This window comes from Ursus maritimus, unplaced genomic scaffold (genome assembly GCF_017311325.1).
Source record: "Ursus maritimus isolate PB19 unplaced genomic scaffold, ASM1731132v1 scaffold_27, whole genome shotgun sequence".
NCBI classification, from domain to species: domain Eukaryota; kingdom Metazoa; phylum Chordata; class Mammalia; order Carnivora; family Ursidae; genus Ursus; species Ursus maritimus.
Window position 1 is genome coordinate 35,136,426 of NW_024425230.1, and position 17,559 is coordinate 35,153,984.

At 53.7% G+C, this 17,559-nt stretch overlaps 1 protein-coding gene across 2 annotated transcripts in view; it reads left to right on the forward strand.

Annotated features, from left to right (window-relative positions):
* Positions 1-3,745: 3,745 nt before the first annotated feature.
* Positions 3,746-17,559, forward strand: part of CLN6 (CLN6 transmembrane ER protein) — a 19,897-nt gene continuing 6,083 nt past the window's right edge. The window contains exons 1-5 of one of the 2 annotated variants that reach the window (XM_040643063.1): positions 3,746-3,944; positions 10,311-10,428; positions 14,892-14,990; positions 16,070-16,258; positions 16,590-16,645. In XM_040643063.1, the coding sequence (XP_040498997.1) occupies positions 3,859-3,944; positions 10,311-10,428; positions 14,892-14,990; positions 16,070-16,258; positions 16,590-16,645 (548 nt within the window). In that variant the 5' untranslated portion in view covers positions 3,746-3,858. The remainder of the gene's footprint in view (positions 3,945-10,310; positions 10,429-14,891; positions 14,991-16,069; positions 16,259-16,589; positions 16,646-17,559) is intronic. The other variant, XM_040643061.1, reaches the window with a different exon arrangement.

Sequence of the window (17,559 nt, forward strand, 5' to 3'; positions counted from 1 at the left end):
GAGCCCCGTCCGAGGCACCTGGGTCATCACCTTGGAAACCGTATCGAGGGAAAAGGGATGGCCCCATGGGGCCCTGTTTCTCTTCACTCAGAGTGGCCCCACTTGTATCCGCTTTCTACCCTGAGCACCCTTGCCAGATGCTGCCGTAGCCCAGGTTCCCTAGAAGCAGAGCTCTGAGGCAGAGCCTGTATGCCGCCACTTGGTGAGGGAGTGCAGTGCCAGGGAAGCTGCAGTGAGGGAAAGCGGGTGAGACAGACAAAGACAGAGAGCCTTACCGAGGTGGCCACCATGAGCATCAACGATGCTAGATCCTGTAGGACCTTCTCTAGAGAGGCTCTGTGAAAGAGGGAGACAAACCATAAAAGACTCTTAATCATAGGAAACAAACAGGGTTGCTGGAGGGGAGGGGGTGGGGGGAGGGGGTAGCTGCATAATAGGCATTAAGGAGGGCACGTGATGGAATGAGCACTGGGTGTTCTATGCAACTGGTGAATCACTGACCTCTACCCCTGAAACTAATAATACAATATAGGTTAATGAATTGAAATAAAATGAAATAAAATAAAAAATAAATAAAGAGAGGCTCTGTGAAGCTTAGGACGGTCCATCCAGAAAGAAGAAGCGAAGATTTCTCTGCCAACCCGTCTCTTATTGGTCAAGGGTCCACCCCACGGAGTGTCCGACACTCTTGCAGGGAGACCGGAAGTTTCGAGGAGCTGTGGGTGCGGTTGGCTTGTGCTAGACTGGAACAGGTGGCGAGCACCTGGAAGACAGGTATGGCTGAGGGGATCTTAGGTGGCGCATCAGAAAGTCTCTGGCACGGCTATCATTGAAAAGGAGTGAGAACACCTGCTACATAAAAGTTGAAGGAGCTTCCCAGCTGAAAATGTCTTGACGTGGTTCAGGGGGACGGCAGCTCAGAGGGCTGAGACCGTTCACCCTTTTTGTGTGCAGGGACCGCGTCCCCAGAGAGTTGCAAGCAAGATCCCTGGAAATGTGTAGCCCTCAGTGCCCAAGGGTTGGTGTCAACTTTGCTCTGCCCCCCCAGCCTCCAAATGTCCATGCAATTTGAGAGCACACGGAGATGAGGTTCTTAAAGCGTCCTGATGGGACAGGAAAGAGAGGGACTGATAACCCCACCAGGCTGGGGGTGGGGGGCAGTGGTCTTTATCATGTTCATTCTGGAAGGCCAGGCCCCACGGCCAGCCTGGGCTCCCCTCCTCTCAGGGGGCAGCTGCCAGGTCCAGATGGGAGGTAGATTTGTTGGTATTTAAGGGACTGGAGGATTAAATGGGCCAGAGAAGCTGCCTCCACACAGCCTCATCCTCCAATGGCTGGAAGCCCAATGCTGGGTGTTATTAAATTGATATTACATCATAGGCCCTTCATGCCCCTTCCTTTGAAACCCAGCAGGCTTGCAAAGCCTGCAGAGAATAAGAGATCGCGGTCAGAGCCGGAAGCCTCAGTCCTTCTTCTCTGGCATATACAGAGAGCAATCTTAGAGGAAGATCACATTCTCCAAAATCAAACCAGGAATCCAGTCTGAGCGTTGTTGGCTGACCTTGGGGATGTTACTTCAGCTCAGGATACTGGCTTTCTCTGCTGCAAAATAGGGACGTGGGAGCAAATGAGAGGAAAAAAGCTAGAAAGCCAACATGCCCTTTAGTGGGGCTGGGCTGGGCCCCGGGGGGTGCGGCCTGTGGGCTGCTGGAGCCCAGGGCGGGGCCGATGGAAAATGACCCCAAGGCAGGCCCCAGTCACGGCCAAGATAGGACATGGGCTCTGATCAAAATGAGAAGGAATAAAACTCAATAAAAGTCTCCCAAAAGAAAGGACAGGAGAGAAAACAGAACGGAAATAGGCTCAAACCTGTCAGCTTCAGGGTCAGACTACAGTAAAGAACCAACCCACCAGGGCCAGGCTTTGTGCCAAGCGCTCCATCTGCATGAATCATGTCATCATCACAGTCCCAATGCCGTAGATATAATACAGCAGGCTTCTCCTTGTCGCAGTTGAGTAAGCTGAGGCTGGGAGGGGTTGAGCAATTTACCCAAGTGTCATAGCTAGCTAGGAACAGAACCAGGATTGAAACCCAGGCAGTCTGCTTGCTGATTGTTCTCGGGTTTTGCCCCTTATTCTTTCTTCTCACAGGGACACCATCTCCCAAGCAGCCTCTTAGGTTCAGATCATCGTCTATATTCCCCTGATTCACAAGTCAGTCTGCCCTGCTCCCGGGTCTGGCTGGCCTAAGCTTCAGATCCACGGGCCCAGCACCCTTCCTGACCCACCTCAAGCATATGTCCAAGGAAGAATTCTCATTTACCCTAAACTTGCTCTAACCCGCTTCCCAGAGGGCGCCTCCACCATCCACCCAGCTGCAGAACCTGGCTGGAGCCTGGACTCTTCTCTCACCCCTGACACCTGAGGCACCGCCATGGAACCCTCCATACAACTGAGGTCATCAACTCTCTCCTTCCCGCGGTGGCTGCGAGCAGGGCAGGACCGTCACTAGAACAAATGCACATCACGTGCCCCACTTGGTGGTCTCTGGTCCTGCCTCTTCTCATCTGCCCCCCCCCACCTGGCTAAAATGCAAATATGATGGTGCCACTTCCCCACCCCCAAACTGTTGAACTGCTTCCCGTTGCTCCGGGATAAAGGCTCTCTTCATCTGCACCCTTCCCCAGGCCACCTCCTGTTGCTCCTCCTTCCTGCACTCTGCTGCTGTCCCTGAACTTCCCTTTCCTCCAAACACCAGCTTCTCTCTGGATGCTGAGCCTCCTGGCTGGCTGTTCCCTCTGCCTGGAATACTCTTCCCCACTCACTGAGTTCCCTCCACTCCCGCTCAGACTTCATCGTCAGCTTGGATGTCCAAAGTCACCACTGGGATGTCCATCCTCCAGAAGCCCGGTCTGACCCCACCCCCTCCAAGTCTCCGCTCACACAACACTCAGTACTTTTCCCACCACACCCTTTATCAATGCCCCCTTCCCGCCACCAAACATAGGCCATACTATAGCTGGATTTGTCCATGCCTGCCCGCACAGTGCACTGCTCACAGCGGGGAGTTAGTACATGTTTGGGAGGGAGAGAGAAAAGTGACCTTTGCAAAGCCACAAAGTCCAAGAGAATGACAAATCCAGAATTGGAATCTGCATCAACCCACTCCACGCACCCCAACTTGGAAAGAATTCGCTGCTCCTCTCTGTCCTACCCTCTGATCCTGCCCATTATTTAATTCCTAGCGTCAAGGGCCACAGAGGTGACATTTCAGGAAGGGACATCTTCCATCTGAAAAAGGAAAGCGCGTGGCGCCGTGTGGGAGGACATAACTCCCCCCCACCCCCCACCCCGTCCCCGTCCCCAAGGACAAAGGAAATCCAGCCTTGCCTCCTCCCCAGGGGAGCACCTGGATCAGGGGCGTCTTTCCCCAGGTCCCTACCCCACCCACTCCAGTATCCGGGCCTCAGCCAGCCTAGGCCCAGCTTCCCGCCCGGACGTCGCCGGCAACCCCAGCAACGCCCAGCCCCCACCGGGCCACACGCGCTGCGCGCGCAGGCCCTGCCCGGTTCCCCGCCGGGGACGCCACCATCGTCCATCCCGCGGCCGGGCACGCCCCGCCTCCCCGGCTCGGTCCGTCCCTCCCCGCGTCCCTCCCCTTCCTCCCCGCCCGCGCCAGCCCCGTCCCCGGGCCCCGCCCCCGGGCCCCGCCCCGCCCCGCGCCTCGGGGCTGAGCGCTCTCTCGCCCGCCCCGCCCCGCGCTGGGTGTCCGCTCTTGCCGCCGCCGCCCCCGGGCCCGCAGAGTGCTTCCCCAACTTGGAAAGCGGGGCCGAGGGGCCGGTCGCCGGCAGAGCAGCCATGGAGGCAGCGACGCGGAGGCGGCAGCATCCGGGAGCGGCGGGCGGCGCGGGCGCGCAGCCCGGCGCCTCCTTCCTGCAGGCCAGGTGGGCGCTGGCGGGAGCGAGGCCGCGGCCCCCACGTGACGCGGGGCGGGCGGCGGGGGCCCCGCTGGAGGAGCCCGGGAGGGGCCGGGGGCTGCCGCGGGAGTCGGTCTCCCCTGCGCTGCCCTCGCTGCGCCCTGGCGCCTGGACCCCGTCTCCACCGCCCTTTCTCTCCCTGGGGGCGCCCCGGGCCCAGGCAGGCTCAGCAGCCCCCGCCCCCCAGGCCGGCTCGAGGACAGTCGCGCCTCTGGGGAGACCAATCTAGGGATCCAAGAAACTCGGGGTGGGGGCGGCGGGCCCCAGGACCCCGGCGCACACTCTGCCCCCAACGCACCCGCACGCCCCGGGCGCCACCTTCAAGTTCTCGGGGTCTCTCCAAGCGAATAGGACTTGGATTCTGGTGATACTCGGGAGGCTCACTCCTTATCCCAAGAATGTGAGAATTGGACTTTCAGGAGACAGCCGAGTGTGGAAGCTCCCCTTCCGAGAAAGAACGAGGAAGGACTTTTCTCACTCGTTTGCCGCTCCCTTCTCTCACTAAGGTGAAGAAGTTACTGGTTTATATAGTTGAGACCAGGAGAGGCAGAAGAGGAAGCGCGGAACCTTTTCGTCTTTCCCTCCATTCTGCCTTCGTCCTGTTGTTCAGGCCAGAAACATACCTTGCGTTGAGCAGGCATTCATTAAGCATCTTTGCTGTGCCCAGTGCTGTGATGGGCGCTAAAGGGGTGGGTAAAGTGAAGCCGGGAGGGGCTAAGAGGTCATCTTGGAGAGCTTCGTGGAGGAAGTGGCACTTGAGCTCAGTCTCAGAGTATTCAGTAGGTGACTCAGGGAGGAAAGGCTGTTCCAGTCGGGGGAGGAGGTACTTGAAAGCTTGGGGAGAGGCAAGTGGTCGGTCAGTGGTGCTGGAGTTTTCTGGTGTACAGCGCCAAGAGGACACGGACTGACTGGGAAGAGCCTTTCCTGACCACTGGGCTGGGACTAGAGTGAAAGCCTAGACGGCAGATTTTAAGGGAATTTAAGGAGACGCTCACTCAGGCAACCCTGTGCCTACTTAAATTTTGGGCCGTGTGTGCCTCACTTTCCTCACCCCAGTTCCTGCCCTAAATGGCAGGTTAAAAATGTAGCACAGGGGAGCCATGGAAGGTTTTTGAGCACTGGTGTGCTCAGAGTCAATTTTAGGAAGTCTGTGGTGCGACGATTTGGGATGAGGGGAGAAGTCTGAGAGACTTGACTGAGGGTAGCTCTTTCTCCTGCTACCGAGGGTCGTCTCTGTTCTGGCTCCCCTTCAAGCTGGGGGTCTTTGACGGCACTGAACGGTGGCAGCCCAATTAGAACAATCCGTGGGTATCAGATAGGATCACCACTTCATCTCACGTGTGGGGCTTCCGTGTGCAGTATCTTACTTGGTCTTTTTCTATTTTGTGTATGTGGAAACATACACATATTTTGTATATGTACGAAAACAGTTTGTATATGAGGCCCAGAGAGGTTGCATCATTTGCTGGCAAGAACCAGGGTCTAAACCCAGGGCTTCTGTACTGTTCGCTTGGGCTGCTGAGGAGCAATGTCCCTCTTTACTGCCAGCCACGGTGCTCCCTGGGGATGGCGCGAGGACTGACTCACTTCCGGCATATCCCTGCCACCCTGGTAGGGCACCTCTAGGACCATTTGCAGTATCGTTGTTGCTTAAGACAGTAGACAGAACCAACCTGTCCATTTCCTAAGATGCTTGGATTTCCTCTGCTGCATCCATGCTTTGCTCGCACGCCTCTAATGACACAACGTTCACTGTCTTTCGAGGTAACCCATTCCAGCTTCTGCCTGCCCTGTGATAGTTTTTGTATTGCTATCAAAGTAATATATGCCTATCATTAAATAGCACAGAGGCGCTTAGAGGAAAAAGCAGTGGTTCTCTGTTCCACCTTTTCTTGGCACCGGAGACAACCACTGTGCATGGACCAGAGCCCACTCGAAAGTTTGGCACGTAATAATTCAGCCACAACTCTTGAGATAGGATCTACTGTTATCACGCATTTTATAGATGAGAACATTGAGGCCTAAGAAAGGTTAAGCAACTCAAGATCTGGTTGGTGGCAAGGCTGGATTGTGAACCCAGGTGGTCTCCAAAGTCCATATTCTTAAAAGCTATGCTCAACTGCCATTTCTTGATTTATCTTTTTTCTTTTTTTTTTTTAAGATTTTATTATTTATTTATTTGACAGAGAGAGAGAGAGCATGAGCAGAAGGAGTGGCAGTGGGAGAGGGAGAAGCAGCCTCCTTGCTGAGCAGGGAGCCCGATGTGGGGCTCGATCCCAGGACCCCGGATCATGACGTGAGGCGAAGGCAGACACTTAACTGACTGAGCCACCCAGGCGCCCCTTGATTTATCATTCGCAGCTTCTAAGACAGTATTTCCTGGCTTCTTGTTATGATTTGGGTCACTTACAGCTCCCTCATCTTCACAAGATGATTCTTTTCATCTATTCTCGGTTTTTAAACTATTGTTAGTTTTTCTCTTTGTTACCTTTGTAGCCTGAGGGAACACGCATACACCATTATTTCCTTTTTGGGCAACTATAGGCAGTATCTCTTGATTCCTTTTTCAAAGGAGAATAATAATCCCCCACCCTAATGTTTGGCTTTCCCTACCCTTTCCCCCAACTCCTGTCCTCCATAGTTTGATGTTCTCAAAGTTAACGGTATTTACCTGCCGTTTTTCGGCATAGTTGTCTTCCATGTTTTGTGTGTGCATGAATTCTAAACTTTGAAAATCAGTATACAATGTTTTTAATAGTTAAGCCATGTAAACATTCCCTACAAAGCCAAGGAATGTTTAACAGTACCATATGCTCTTTTATATTGCTTTTGTTTTTCCTGGGGTTTCTAATTGCCTTTCTTTTTCCCTCTTACTATTTGCCTTCATTTTCTCATTTTTTGGGTCAAACTTTCCATCATGTCAGGTATGTTACCATTCTTTATATAGAACCAAAATGAATCCATCTATCGTTCCCATTTATGGGTCCCTGCTTGACTCCACCATGGCTGAGTCCTTCCTTTTCTGCCAGGCAGTCCTGCAGGTGCTGACTGCTTTGAATATTCCAGCTGTATGTTATGTGTTCCCCAGCTGTCATGGTGTCAGTGCCCATATGGTAGACTTGTAAAACTGTGGAGGAAAGAAAAGGCCATCCTTGTCTGGGGTTACCCGCCATTCACTGGTGATCTCAGTTGCAGTTTCTGATGACTGAGATCTAGAGATGGCACAGGCTGGGGGCTCAGTGTGTGGTCTGTGGAGTCAGGAACTTGGGACAGGCTTGAGGTTGCTCATTCCCAGGACAAGGACTAGGGGAGAGGATGCCTTCACCCTCCATAATCTGCCTCCTGTGGTCACAGTCCCAACAGAAGAAAACCAGTCAGATGCTAACCAGTCTTGACTTCCAAGTCGAGTGCCCTGTTTCTGCCATTTTTCCCCCCTGCCCTGCTAAGCCAAGCTGGACTACTGACAGGGATCCCTATTAATTGAGATGCCCCCTTGGGTAGAGGAGGAAATAATTACTGAGCCCCTAGTATATGCTAGGTATCCACAGCTTCCAGAGACCCCTACCTGAGTGCTTCCCCAGGCTTTTATAATACCTTTCTCCTCTGTACCAAACGTCCTACTCCTTGCCCAGTTTAGAGGTTTCCAGAATAAAACCCTGAGGGTTGTTATCCTCTTTCTCCCACCAAGTTCTTCAGGCCTCTGCTTTTTGAGAGCTTTGAATGGTAGTCACTAAGGGGAAAGGCCGGTGGGCCCTCTAAGCCAGTCCCTCATCTTAGACCCATCTCAGAGCAATCCTTACAGTGAGTTTCTGAGTATCTGCCCCTTCGGAAGCCCAGCCAGCCCCTCATTTCTCTTCCTCTCTACTGATTAGCCCGGGCATTCAGCTCCAGGGAGCGCCTTCCTCACTTCCACCCCAGGCCTTCCGATCCCACTCTCCTGCTGCCTCTCTGCCATGCTTTCCGGCTCTCTGCCATGCTTTCCGGCTCTCTGCCATGCTTTCCAGCTCTCCTCTGCCATGCTTTCCGGCTCTCTGCCATGCTTTCCGGCTCTCTTGCTTCGTGCAGGCTTCACGTATTGCCCCAGGCCTTGCCGAGCCTTCTCTGTCTTGATCTCTTCATATGGCACATAGTTTATTATAATAGAAACAGAAGAGGAAACTATTTAGAGCACAATTCTTGAGTTCATATAGACACAGGTTTGAATGTGTGCTGTTCAGGACTCCTGGGTTGCAACTGACATAAAGCCAGTATGAACTACAGCGTCCTTAGCAAAAAGGAATGCGTTGGCTCATGTGGCCAAACCGTTACCTTGGGGCTGCCCAGAACTCTCAAGGCTTTTCCTCTTCCTTTTCCCTGGTCTTCTCGGCATGGTTGCTTCCTTCTCGCCGGGCTGTCCTTTGAGGCTGGCACCTTGACCACAGGCAGCCCTGGACTTGCATCCTTAGCACCCCAGCGCCAGTAAGGAAGGTACTCTTTCCACCAACTCTAGTTGGAAAAGTCCCACTGGGCTGGCTTAGGTCACTGGCCCTCCCTGCGGCCAAGGAAACGTCATTTCTCACTAGAAGAAGCATAGAGTGGGAAATAGGCTGACAAAAGGAGTAGTTATCTGCGCCTTACTCCGCAGGTGATCTTGGCTAAGTACTTAAGCCCTGTAAGCCTCAGTGTCCCCATTTGTCACACAAGAGGAGAACAGCCTGGTATTGCTGCGAGCATTCAGTGAGCTGGTGCAGGTGAAGCTTCTAGCACGGGACACACTCAGCACTCAGGAAGTGGGGGGCAAGGGGAGCTGGGCACCAAGTAGAAGGGACAGGAAGGCTTAGTGGACCCAAGAAAGGCCCACCCCACCTATCTCGCCTGCCACCAGAGGATGATGAGAACCCCTGCCCAGGAGCTTGCCCCTCTGCCTCTGGGCTGCTTTACCAGCCCGATGTGGGCCCTTCTTAGATTGGCTGAAAGGGATCCTAGAAAGTTACAAAAGCAATAGTATCACTGAGAAGAGGAAAAGCTTCATGTCGCCCCTGGTGATTGAGATGGTTTTAAATCAGCCAGTAATCGCTAAGCATAAACCAGGAACGGAGCTGAGAACTCGGGGTAACGTGGACCATTCACACAGCCCCTGTTCTTGGCATAAACAGCGTGAAAAAATTCACACCTCAGTCATCTTAGCATAGCAGGCTGCTTGTCACTAGAGGCATGCAAGTAGTGCCAGGGTCATTGTAAAGAGGATTTGGACTCTAATGAGGAGGTGAGTGAGTTGAGAGAACCTTAAAAGTCACTCATTTTCTTGAGGGGCTAGATAAAAGCAAAACTCCAGGCCCATGATGTCATGGCTAGACTGGGAGTTAGAGATGAAGCACCCCCGTAGTGGGGCTGGTGGGGCTTTGGGAAAAGCTTCATCAGGGAAGCCTTCCTGGAGGAAGTGGCACATGCACTGAACCTTGACCTTCAGCTCATCTGTGAGAAGCAGATGGCTAACTGCTTTGCAGGAGGGACAGGCATCCAAAGACATGTTGTCACATAGTGTTCCACTTCTTGTCACGTCTCTTGCGTCAGCTCGCTCCCTGCTGGCTTGTTTGCCCTGTGGGTTAGTGAGAAGAGTGGCACGACAGCCCCGTTCTTACTTCCTCCTAGTTCAGGAACCGAGGGAAAGGGCCTGTTGATCCGAGGCTGCGGTCTGTAAGGCAGATCTCACTAGAGGGCTGTGATTGGTCCAGCTCAGGTCACATGCCCATCTGGTGGCCCAATCACTGTAGACCTGATGATGGCGGAGAGGTTAGAAATGGAAGGTCTGGAGCCTCATCATGTGGGTTCAAGTATTTGGCTGTGTAACTTTGGGCAGGTTATGTAACATCTTGGGCCTCAGTTTTTCCACTTGTAAAATGGGTAATATCCCAACCTCAGAGGATTTCTGCGAGGATTGAAAGAGTTAAATTAGATAATGCATGAAGCAGCTATGATGTGCCCAGACTATAGGAAGCGTTCAGTAAAGGCTCGCTGCTGCCATCCATCATCATGATTCGCATTTTCCAGCCACGTCGCATCCTTTGCCCCATTTCATGTCCCCGTCATTCTATAGCCGAGAACGCCCAATGGTTAGTATGCCGGTTTGGCAACTTCCTGAATCACAGAGAAGCGAAGCTAACGTCGGGGCAGCCGGAATCCATTCCCAGGACACGTTGCCCTTGGCCACAGAGCCAGTATTGCCAGCAAAAGTCTTCCTAGAAATTAATCCTCCTGCCCTCGAATCCCCATACCTCTCTATGGCTCATCTCAGGGGCAAGATTCTCATGGGAGGAGAGAAGAGCTGACCCCTGTTACCTGGTTCCTTCCCAGGCACAGTACCGTCCAGGCTGATGAAGCGGCTGCTGGCACAGCTCCCTTCCACCTGGACCTCTGGTTCTACTTCACCCTGCAGAACTGGGTTCTGGACTTTGGCCGTCCCATTGCCATGGTGAGTGTGAAGCCGTGGACAGAGCGCCTACCAGCAGCGAGGACGCGGTGTGACTTGAATTAGCCGAGTGACCTCAGGAAGTCACTTTCCCTACAGTAAACTGCGAGAACAGGCCTGGACGCTTCCATGTCCTTTAGCTCTGTGACCGTGCCAACAGTGGGGGTCCTGGGGGCCTGCATAGTCATATTGTGCCCTGACTCTCAGGGGGGAACTGGTGGCCCTGAACGGGGATACTGTGCCCCTCCCGCACCCCACCATCGCACACCCGGTTTAACCAAATCACCAAGCCATACGACGGGGTGTGGGAAAGAAAGCAGAGCACCCCGCTGCCTTGATATATTATTTTTCTGGAGGTAAAGAGTCTAGGCTGATTTTGCATATTATATGACTCTGCGCCTCAGTAAGTGTTAGTGCTATCTTGTGACAGCGTCCCCTTCGCTCCAGGGTACTCTGTGTATCAGTGGACAGTGGTGGCCTCCACGGAGATTAGTACCGGAAGAGTGCCCAAGCCCCTGGCTTGTAATAAGGACATACACGGACAGATAACTAGGTAACAGAATGTGAACAGATCGAGTGAAGTTTCCACCGTGTACCAAGTTGTTGATTTGTGTGTGCGTGTGATAACTGAGTGTATCCAGTACTGGAACGGACACCTCGCTCGTGCTAGTGATAATGCAAATTAGCAAAGCCCGTTCGGAAAGCAGTTTGTGAAGGTGACAACTAGGCACCTAGAGCAGTGCCTGGCCTAAGTGCTCGATGCCTTTTTATTGATTTATTTATTTTTAAGATTTATTTATTTTAGAGAGAGAGAGAGAGTGCGTGCGCATGAGTGGGGGGAGGGGCGGAGGGAGAGAGAGAATCTTAAGCAGACTCGACGCTGAGTGCAGAGCCTGACGCGGGGCCGATCTGAGATCATGAGGTCTGAGATCATGATCTGAGCTGAAACCAAGGGTCAGACACTCAACCGACTGAGGCACCCAGGCTTCCCTCAATGTACTTTTATTGAAGGAACAACAATAATAATAAAAATAGTAATGGGAAAGTAGAAATAGTGGTTAACATGCATTGAGCGCTCACTCTGTTCTAAACCCTTTATGTGTTTAGACTTACTGAATCCTCACCTCAACACTCTTACTAATCTCGACTTGATAGATGGGAAGACTCAGGATAGAGAGGGCAAGTCCCTGGCTCAGGGTCACCCACGCAGCAAGTGGAAGAGCCAGCATCCGCGTGCAGGCACTCTGGCCCCAGAGCCCACCCCCTTCCTGTCATGTATATCTCCAGAACCCTAATACGTTCATCCCCCCTGACCCAGTAAGACCCCGCCCAAGAATCTGCGCTGAAGATGTTACCAGCGAGAAGACAACAGCCTCTCTACCCAAAGGTGTTCCTTGCAGTGTTGCTTACCTTGGACGTGACTTCAGGGTCCAGCGGTAGGGACTGGGTAAACCAGTTGTCTGTATCCGGCATAGAAAACGTTGTCTGGCCATTAAACAGGGATCGAGCAGCCTGGGTCGTGTAAGGAGAGAAGAGGTGCGGCGGGGGCGGGCAAACTGCCTGATCGCAAGTCACTGACGGTCTCAACACCTTGTACACGTGGGTCAGAGACTCGAAGGGGATTAAGAAAAGCTATTCTGGGGCACCTGGGTGGCTCAGTCGGTTGGGCAGCTGACTCTTGATTTTGGCTCAGGACAGGATCTCAGGGTCGTGGGATCGAGCCCCGCATCAGGCGCTACACTCAGCACAGAGCCTGCTGGGGATTCTCTCCCTCCCCCAGCTCATTCTTGCGTGCTGTCTCTCTCTCTCTCTCAAATAAATCAATCAATCTTTAGCCAAAAAAAAGCTATTCTGGCGACACTGTCGGGGCAGATTTGGGGTGGATGCTGTTTCTCCTTTCTGCAGACTCTCTGTAAGGCTTATATGTTGTTTAAGTGCAGGAGAAAGGAAAGAGACTGAGCCAGGAGTCAGGGTACCCGGTCGGCTTTGTGGGTGACTTTAGGCAAGTCACTGTGTGCTGGGCTTTGGTTCTCTCATCTGTAAGAAGGCTGGTTGGCCTGGCTGCTCCAAGCCCCCTTCCAGCATGAAGGTCCCACATATTGGGGTCCAAAGGAGATGCCCATCCCACTGATGCTATGGAGAGGGGGAAGTGAGGTCTGGAGCAGGCTCAGGGCTGTCCTCTGCCCTCTCTTCTTAGAACTCAGCCACAGATGGCCATGTTGGTCTCCCGCAGGGCGAATCACTTCCCCACTCTGCCCAGCAACCGAAGTGGGCTTGTTGGGAGAGTAATACACTTGAAAAGCTCATATATACACTGGAGCTTTTGAAACGTAGGCACGACATCCCCGAATCCGTAATAATGAAAACCAAACCCGTGCAAGTTATACAAGTTGTATAGTAGTTGTAACAAGTCAACTAATGCCCGGGCGTATGCAGAAGCGTTAGATTCTCCTTTCCAGTCCCGCCCCTGACGGTTTGGGGCACAGCCACCCACTCCTTTCTCTGCTCCTACAAGCATAGTATACATTCTTTTTCCTTTTCTAACTGAAGTGCGATCTTACTTTCTGCCTTATCCTACAACGTGCTTGCTTCACCTTCGAATATACGATGGCTGTCTTTCCATGTCAGTACCTGTAAAGTGTCATTTCTGAGAACGGCTACTCCACCTGCTGTAGTAAAGATGTGCTGTAATGTATTCAGCTCGTCCGAGTTAGTTGACAAGTCAGCCTGTTTCTGGTATTTTGCTATCGCAAAGAATATTTCAGCCATCGTATGTATCTTTTTTAAAGAAATTTAAGTATAGCTGACATACAGTGTTATATTAATTTCAGGTGTACGACCTAGTGGTTTGACAGTTCTGTACATTATGCTGTGGTTGCCACACTAAGTGCAGGCACCATACCACATCGTGACAGTATTATTGACCGTATTGCTCATGCTGCACTTTTCAGCCCTATGACTTATTTATTTGATAACTAGAAGTTTGTATCTCCTAAATTCCCTTCACCTATTTTGCCCATCCCCCAACTTCCTTCCCTCACCAATTTGTTCTCTGTATTTATGATTCTATTTCTGTGTTTGTTTGTGCATTTGTTTTTTTTTAAATTCCACATGTAAGTGAAATCATATGGCATTTATCTTTCTCTGACTTATTTCACTTAGCATAATACCCTCTAGATTCCTCTTAGCATAATATCCTCTAGGTCCATCCACATTGTTGCAAATAGGAAGATTCTTTTTATGGCTGAGTAATGGATGGGCGAGGATGCGGTGAGAAGGGAACCCTCCTGTGCTGTGGGTGGAAATGTAAATTGGTGCAGCCACTGTGGAAAACAGTATGGAGTTTTCTAAAAAAAGTTAAAAATACAAATACCATACAGTCCAGTAATTCCATTACTGGGTATTTCCCCAAAGAAAATGAAAACACCAATTCGAAAAGATGTATGCCCAGCTATGTTCATTGCAGCATTATTTACAATAGCCAAATTATGGAAGCAACTCTAACTCCCTCAATAAATGAGTGGATGAAGAAGATACGGCATATATATCCAACATACATATCTCGATATAGATGAAGATACAGAGATACACACCGAGTAAGAGAGAAAGAGAGGAACAGAGTCCTGTATCCTGGGAGTTTTATATGTGCAGGTTAGTTTTAACCAATGTGGCATTTCTGAATTAAAAGAGATAAACATGTACAATTTTGATTGAAATTTGCGGTCATTGCCTGTGTCCTCAATCAGCAGATGCTGGAAGTACAGTTTGGGGGGGTCGTAACATGTTTTGACTGCGCAGGGGTTTTCACATCGACCCCGACAAGGCCAGGACTCGCTGGGGTAGACCAGTAAGAGAGGGCTTGCCAGACAGAGGAACTACCCTTGGCCTGCCTCCCATCTCAGGGAGGGTGAGAAAGAGAACTGAAGCCACTTGGTAGAACTCACTTATTGTCTCCTTTGTTTCCTAATGTATACTTCTGACCTGATTTGGAAGCAGTCTATCTGCAGCCCATCCGCTCAGTGCCTAGAGCATGGGGCCTAGTGGTCAGGAGATCTCTTTACCTGAAGTGTCAGACCACTAAGGGCCCAAGTAGACCACGTGGGTCACATCTCTTGTGTTGCAGATGGGGAAACCAAGCCCCAGAGAGGAGAAGGACTTGGCAGGGGTCACCACGAAGTCCCAAAGCAGGCTCCAACTCCCAGAGCAGTACCCAGGGACTTTTATTTAGTACCCACTGGGGGCGGGGCACAGAGTCCAGCCCTGGATTTGCATCTACTTGTATACCAGGGACAGGACCATTTACCTTCTTTGGCACCCAGTTTCTCTGTCTGGGTACCCCAGGGCTGCCAAGAGGATCCCCAGAGATCACAGAAAGAGTTAAATGTGTGTGGAGGAGGGGGGCTGACTCCCCAAGGGCCTTGTGGGGCTCTGCCTGGGTGAACACCATTCCTCCCTTTGCTCCCCAGCTGGTGTTCCCTCTTGAATGGTTTCCACTCAACAAGCCCAGCGTGGGGGACTACTTCCACATGGCCTACAACGTCATCACGCCCTTCCTCCTGCTCAAGGTACAGTCCCGGGCTCCCTGCCCTCCCTTCTCACGCTCATTCCTTCCTTCTCCAGCAGGAAGCTGGTGCCGAGCCCTGGGAGTCATGGAAGCAGGTGCAAGCAGGCCTACCCTGTCTGAGCCTGGGGGGAGGGACACATCAAAGGCCTGGCCAGGAGGGACGAAGAAGCCCTTCCCAAGGAGGGGTGTTTGATTTGGGCTTCAGCCTCGTGTGCCAAGGGATGACGTGGGAGAGGTGGTCAGGCAAAAGGACCTGAAGACAGGGTCATGCTTGTGAAACCACAGTACATTTGGGGAGGCCAAGGCAGGAGTGAGTGGGTTGGTTGTCTGGGGAGAAGTCAGGGACCAGTTGGGAAGGCAGGTAGGGTCCAGGTGGCAGCAACAGAGGGGATCTCTACTCTGGCCTGGAGATAAGGGACTTGGAGGTGTCACTGGGAGCACAGAGCTAGCTGGGGCTGCCGGCTTTGCACATCCAAATAAGGGCTCTTGAAACAACTATCACCATCTACCATCCCCGTCATTTTGTTTCTAGAAAGGTGTTTCCAATCTCCAAAAGTAAGAAGGGTATAATATTAGAATTCAGAGGATCCTTAAGTTAAATAGTTTCGTTTCCGAAGCATCCTACCCACCCCCCACCCCCACTTCCGTGACATTTTCTTTGTGTTGACCATGGACCAGTGGCTCCGAAATCAGAGGGTCCTGCTGCCGAGCCAGCCCAGCCACACAGAGGCACAGCAGAGGGTAGGGAGAGGGCCAGGCCTGGAGCCTGGATGCCTGTGTCGAAGGCCTGGCTGTCACTACCAGCACAGGGTTAGTGTGGGACCTTGGGCAATCGGCTAGTCCCTCTGAGTCTGGCCTCTTCCCTGAGAAAAGGGGCTGCTGTTTCCCAGCTCATGCCGGCTTCACGGGGTTCCTCTGAGACTCTGGAGGCTGGCTTAGCCTGCTAAAGGGACCCCGCAATTTCTGCGTGACTTTTCAGCTGGTGGCATCCATCCGACCCCAGGCATGGGGGAGGGGCGGGGGGTGTCCTCTGTTGCGGCGGAGGCTGAGTCATGCTGGCAGGCATCCCTCTGACGGCAGCTCGTCGAGCGGTCCCCTCGCACCCTGCCGCGCGCCGTGATCTACGTCAGCGTCATCACCTTGGTCATGGGCGCCAGCATCCACCTGGTGGGCGACTCGGTGAACCACCGCTTGCTCTTCAGTGGCTACCAGCACCACCTGTCTGTCCGCGACAATCCCATCATCAAGAACCTCAAGCCCGAGACGCTGGTGAGCCCCCGCCCTGCACGTAAGCCCTGTGGGCACAGTCTGTCCTGGAGCCCAAAGAGGTCACCCGCACCCGTCACTGCGCCTGACCCGCTCCAGGCGCGCTGCTGGTGAGGGCACGGTACCCGCCGAGCCCGGATGCTCACGGCACGTGAAGGAGGTGGTACTTTGATCAGCTCCCACGAGGGTCCCCTGCACTAGAAGGCAAGACCGAGGCTGGGGAATGAGGGCTGCTGGGGGGAGGCCCAGGCCTGGGGAGGGGTGGGCTGCGTGGGCCCCCACACCCTCCCCGCACGCGCCTGCAGCGCTCACCTGCCACGGCCTCCGTCCTCAGATCGACTCCTTTGAGCTGCTCTACTACTACGACGAGTACCTGGGCCACTCCATGTGGTGAGTGTCGGGAAGGCAGCGCCAGCCGGGCTGTGTCCCCAGGGACCCTGGGTCCGGCCGGCGGACACTGGAGCCTCTGGGTGTGGGGCGCGGGGGCCCTCTCCGTCCCAGCGCGGCAGTGCCCGCGGCGGCCACTAGAGGGCAGCGAGCGGCTGTCCCTCCCCGGCCCCGCAGGAGCCTGGGGGGAGGGGCGCGGCGCGGGCCAAGTCCCGCCCTCTCGCCGCGGTGGGGTGCGGGTGGGCACCGAGGGGGGACCCCACCGTGTCAGGACGTTGTCTTCGGGAGTGGAGGTCGGGAGGAAGCCGAGGAGGGCCCGCTGGACCTGATGGGGGGAGGGGCTGTCTGCCCCGCTCCTTGAACTCCCGGGAGGGCCCCCTTCACCCCAAAGGCGGCGGAAACCTCCCAGCTGTGCGCAGCCGCGGGGGAGAGCCGGGGCCCCAGCTGCGGGGAGCTGTCTGTCCTGCCCCCCCACCCCCCGCCACCTTACAGGAGGAGCTGGGGCCAGTGAGGGGGGCAGCCAGCAAGCCCTGCACCCGGTGGCCTCACCCCTGCGTGAGGTGCCTGGCTCCTGTCACACCAGGCCCACAGTCGTGTTTCCAGGATCCATTTAGAACAGGCAAAGTTGGTCCTCTTGGCTGCGAGTCCAGGGGCCCTGGACCAGCCTTTGCCCAGAGCCTCTTCCCAGGGAAGTTTGGGAAGGGGGGTGCTGGGAGTGAATGGGGGCCCCCGTGAGGGAGAGGAGGGCGGGCCAGGAGACAGGGTAGCTGAGAGAAGGGGGTGTGGGAGAGGCTGGTACTTCTGGGTGAGACGCTGTGTGTGGGGAAGGGTGAGGCTGTGGGGTGGGTGTGGGTGAGGGGGCTTCACAGCCCCTTGGAGGACCCCAGCAGGTATGGTTCTCTCTCGTTCTCTTTTTT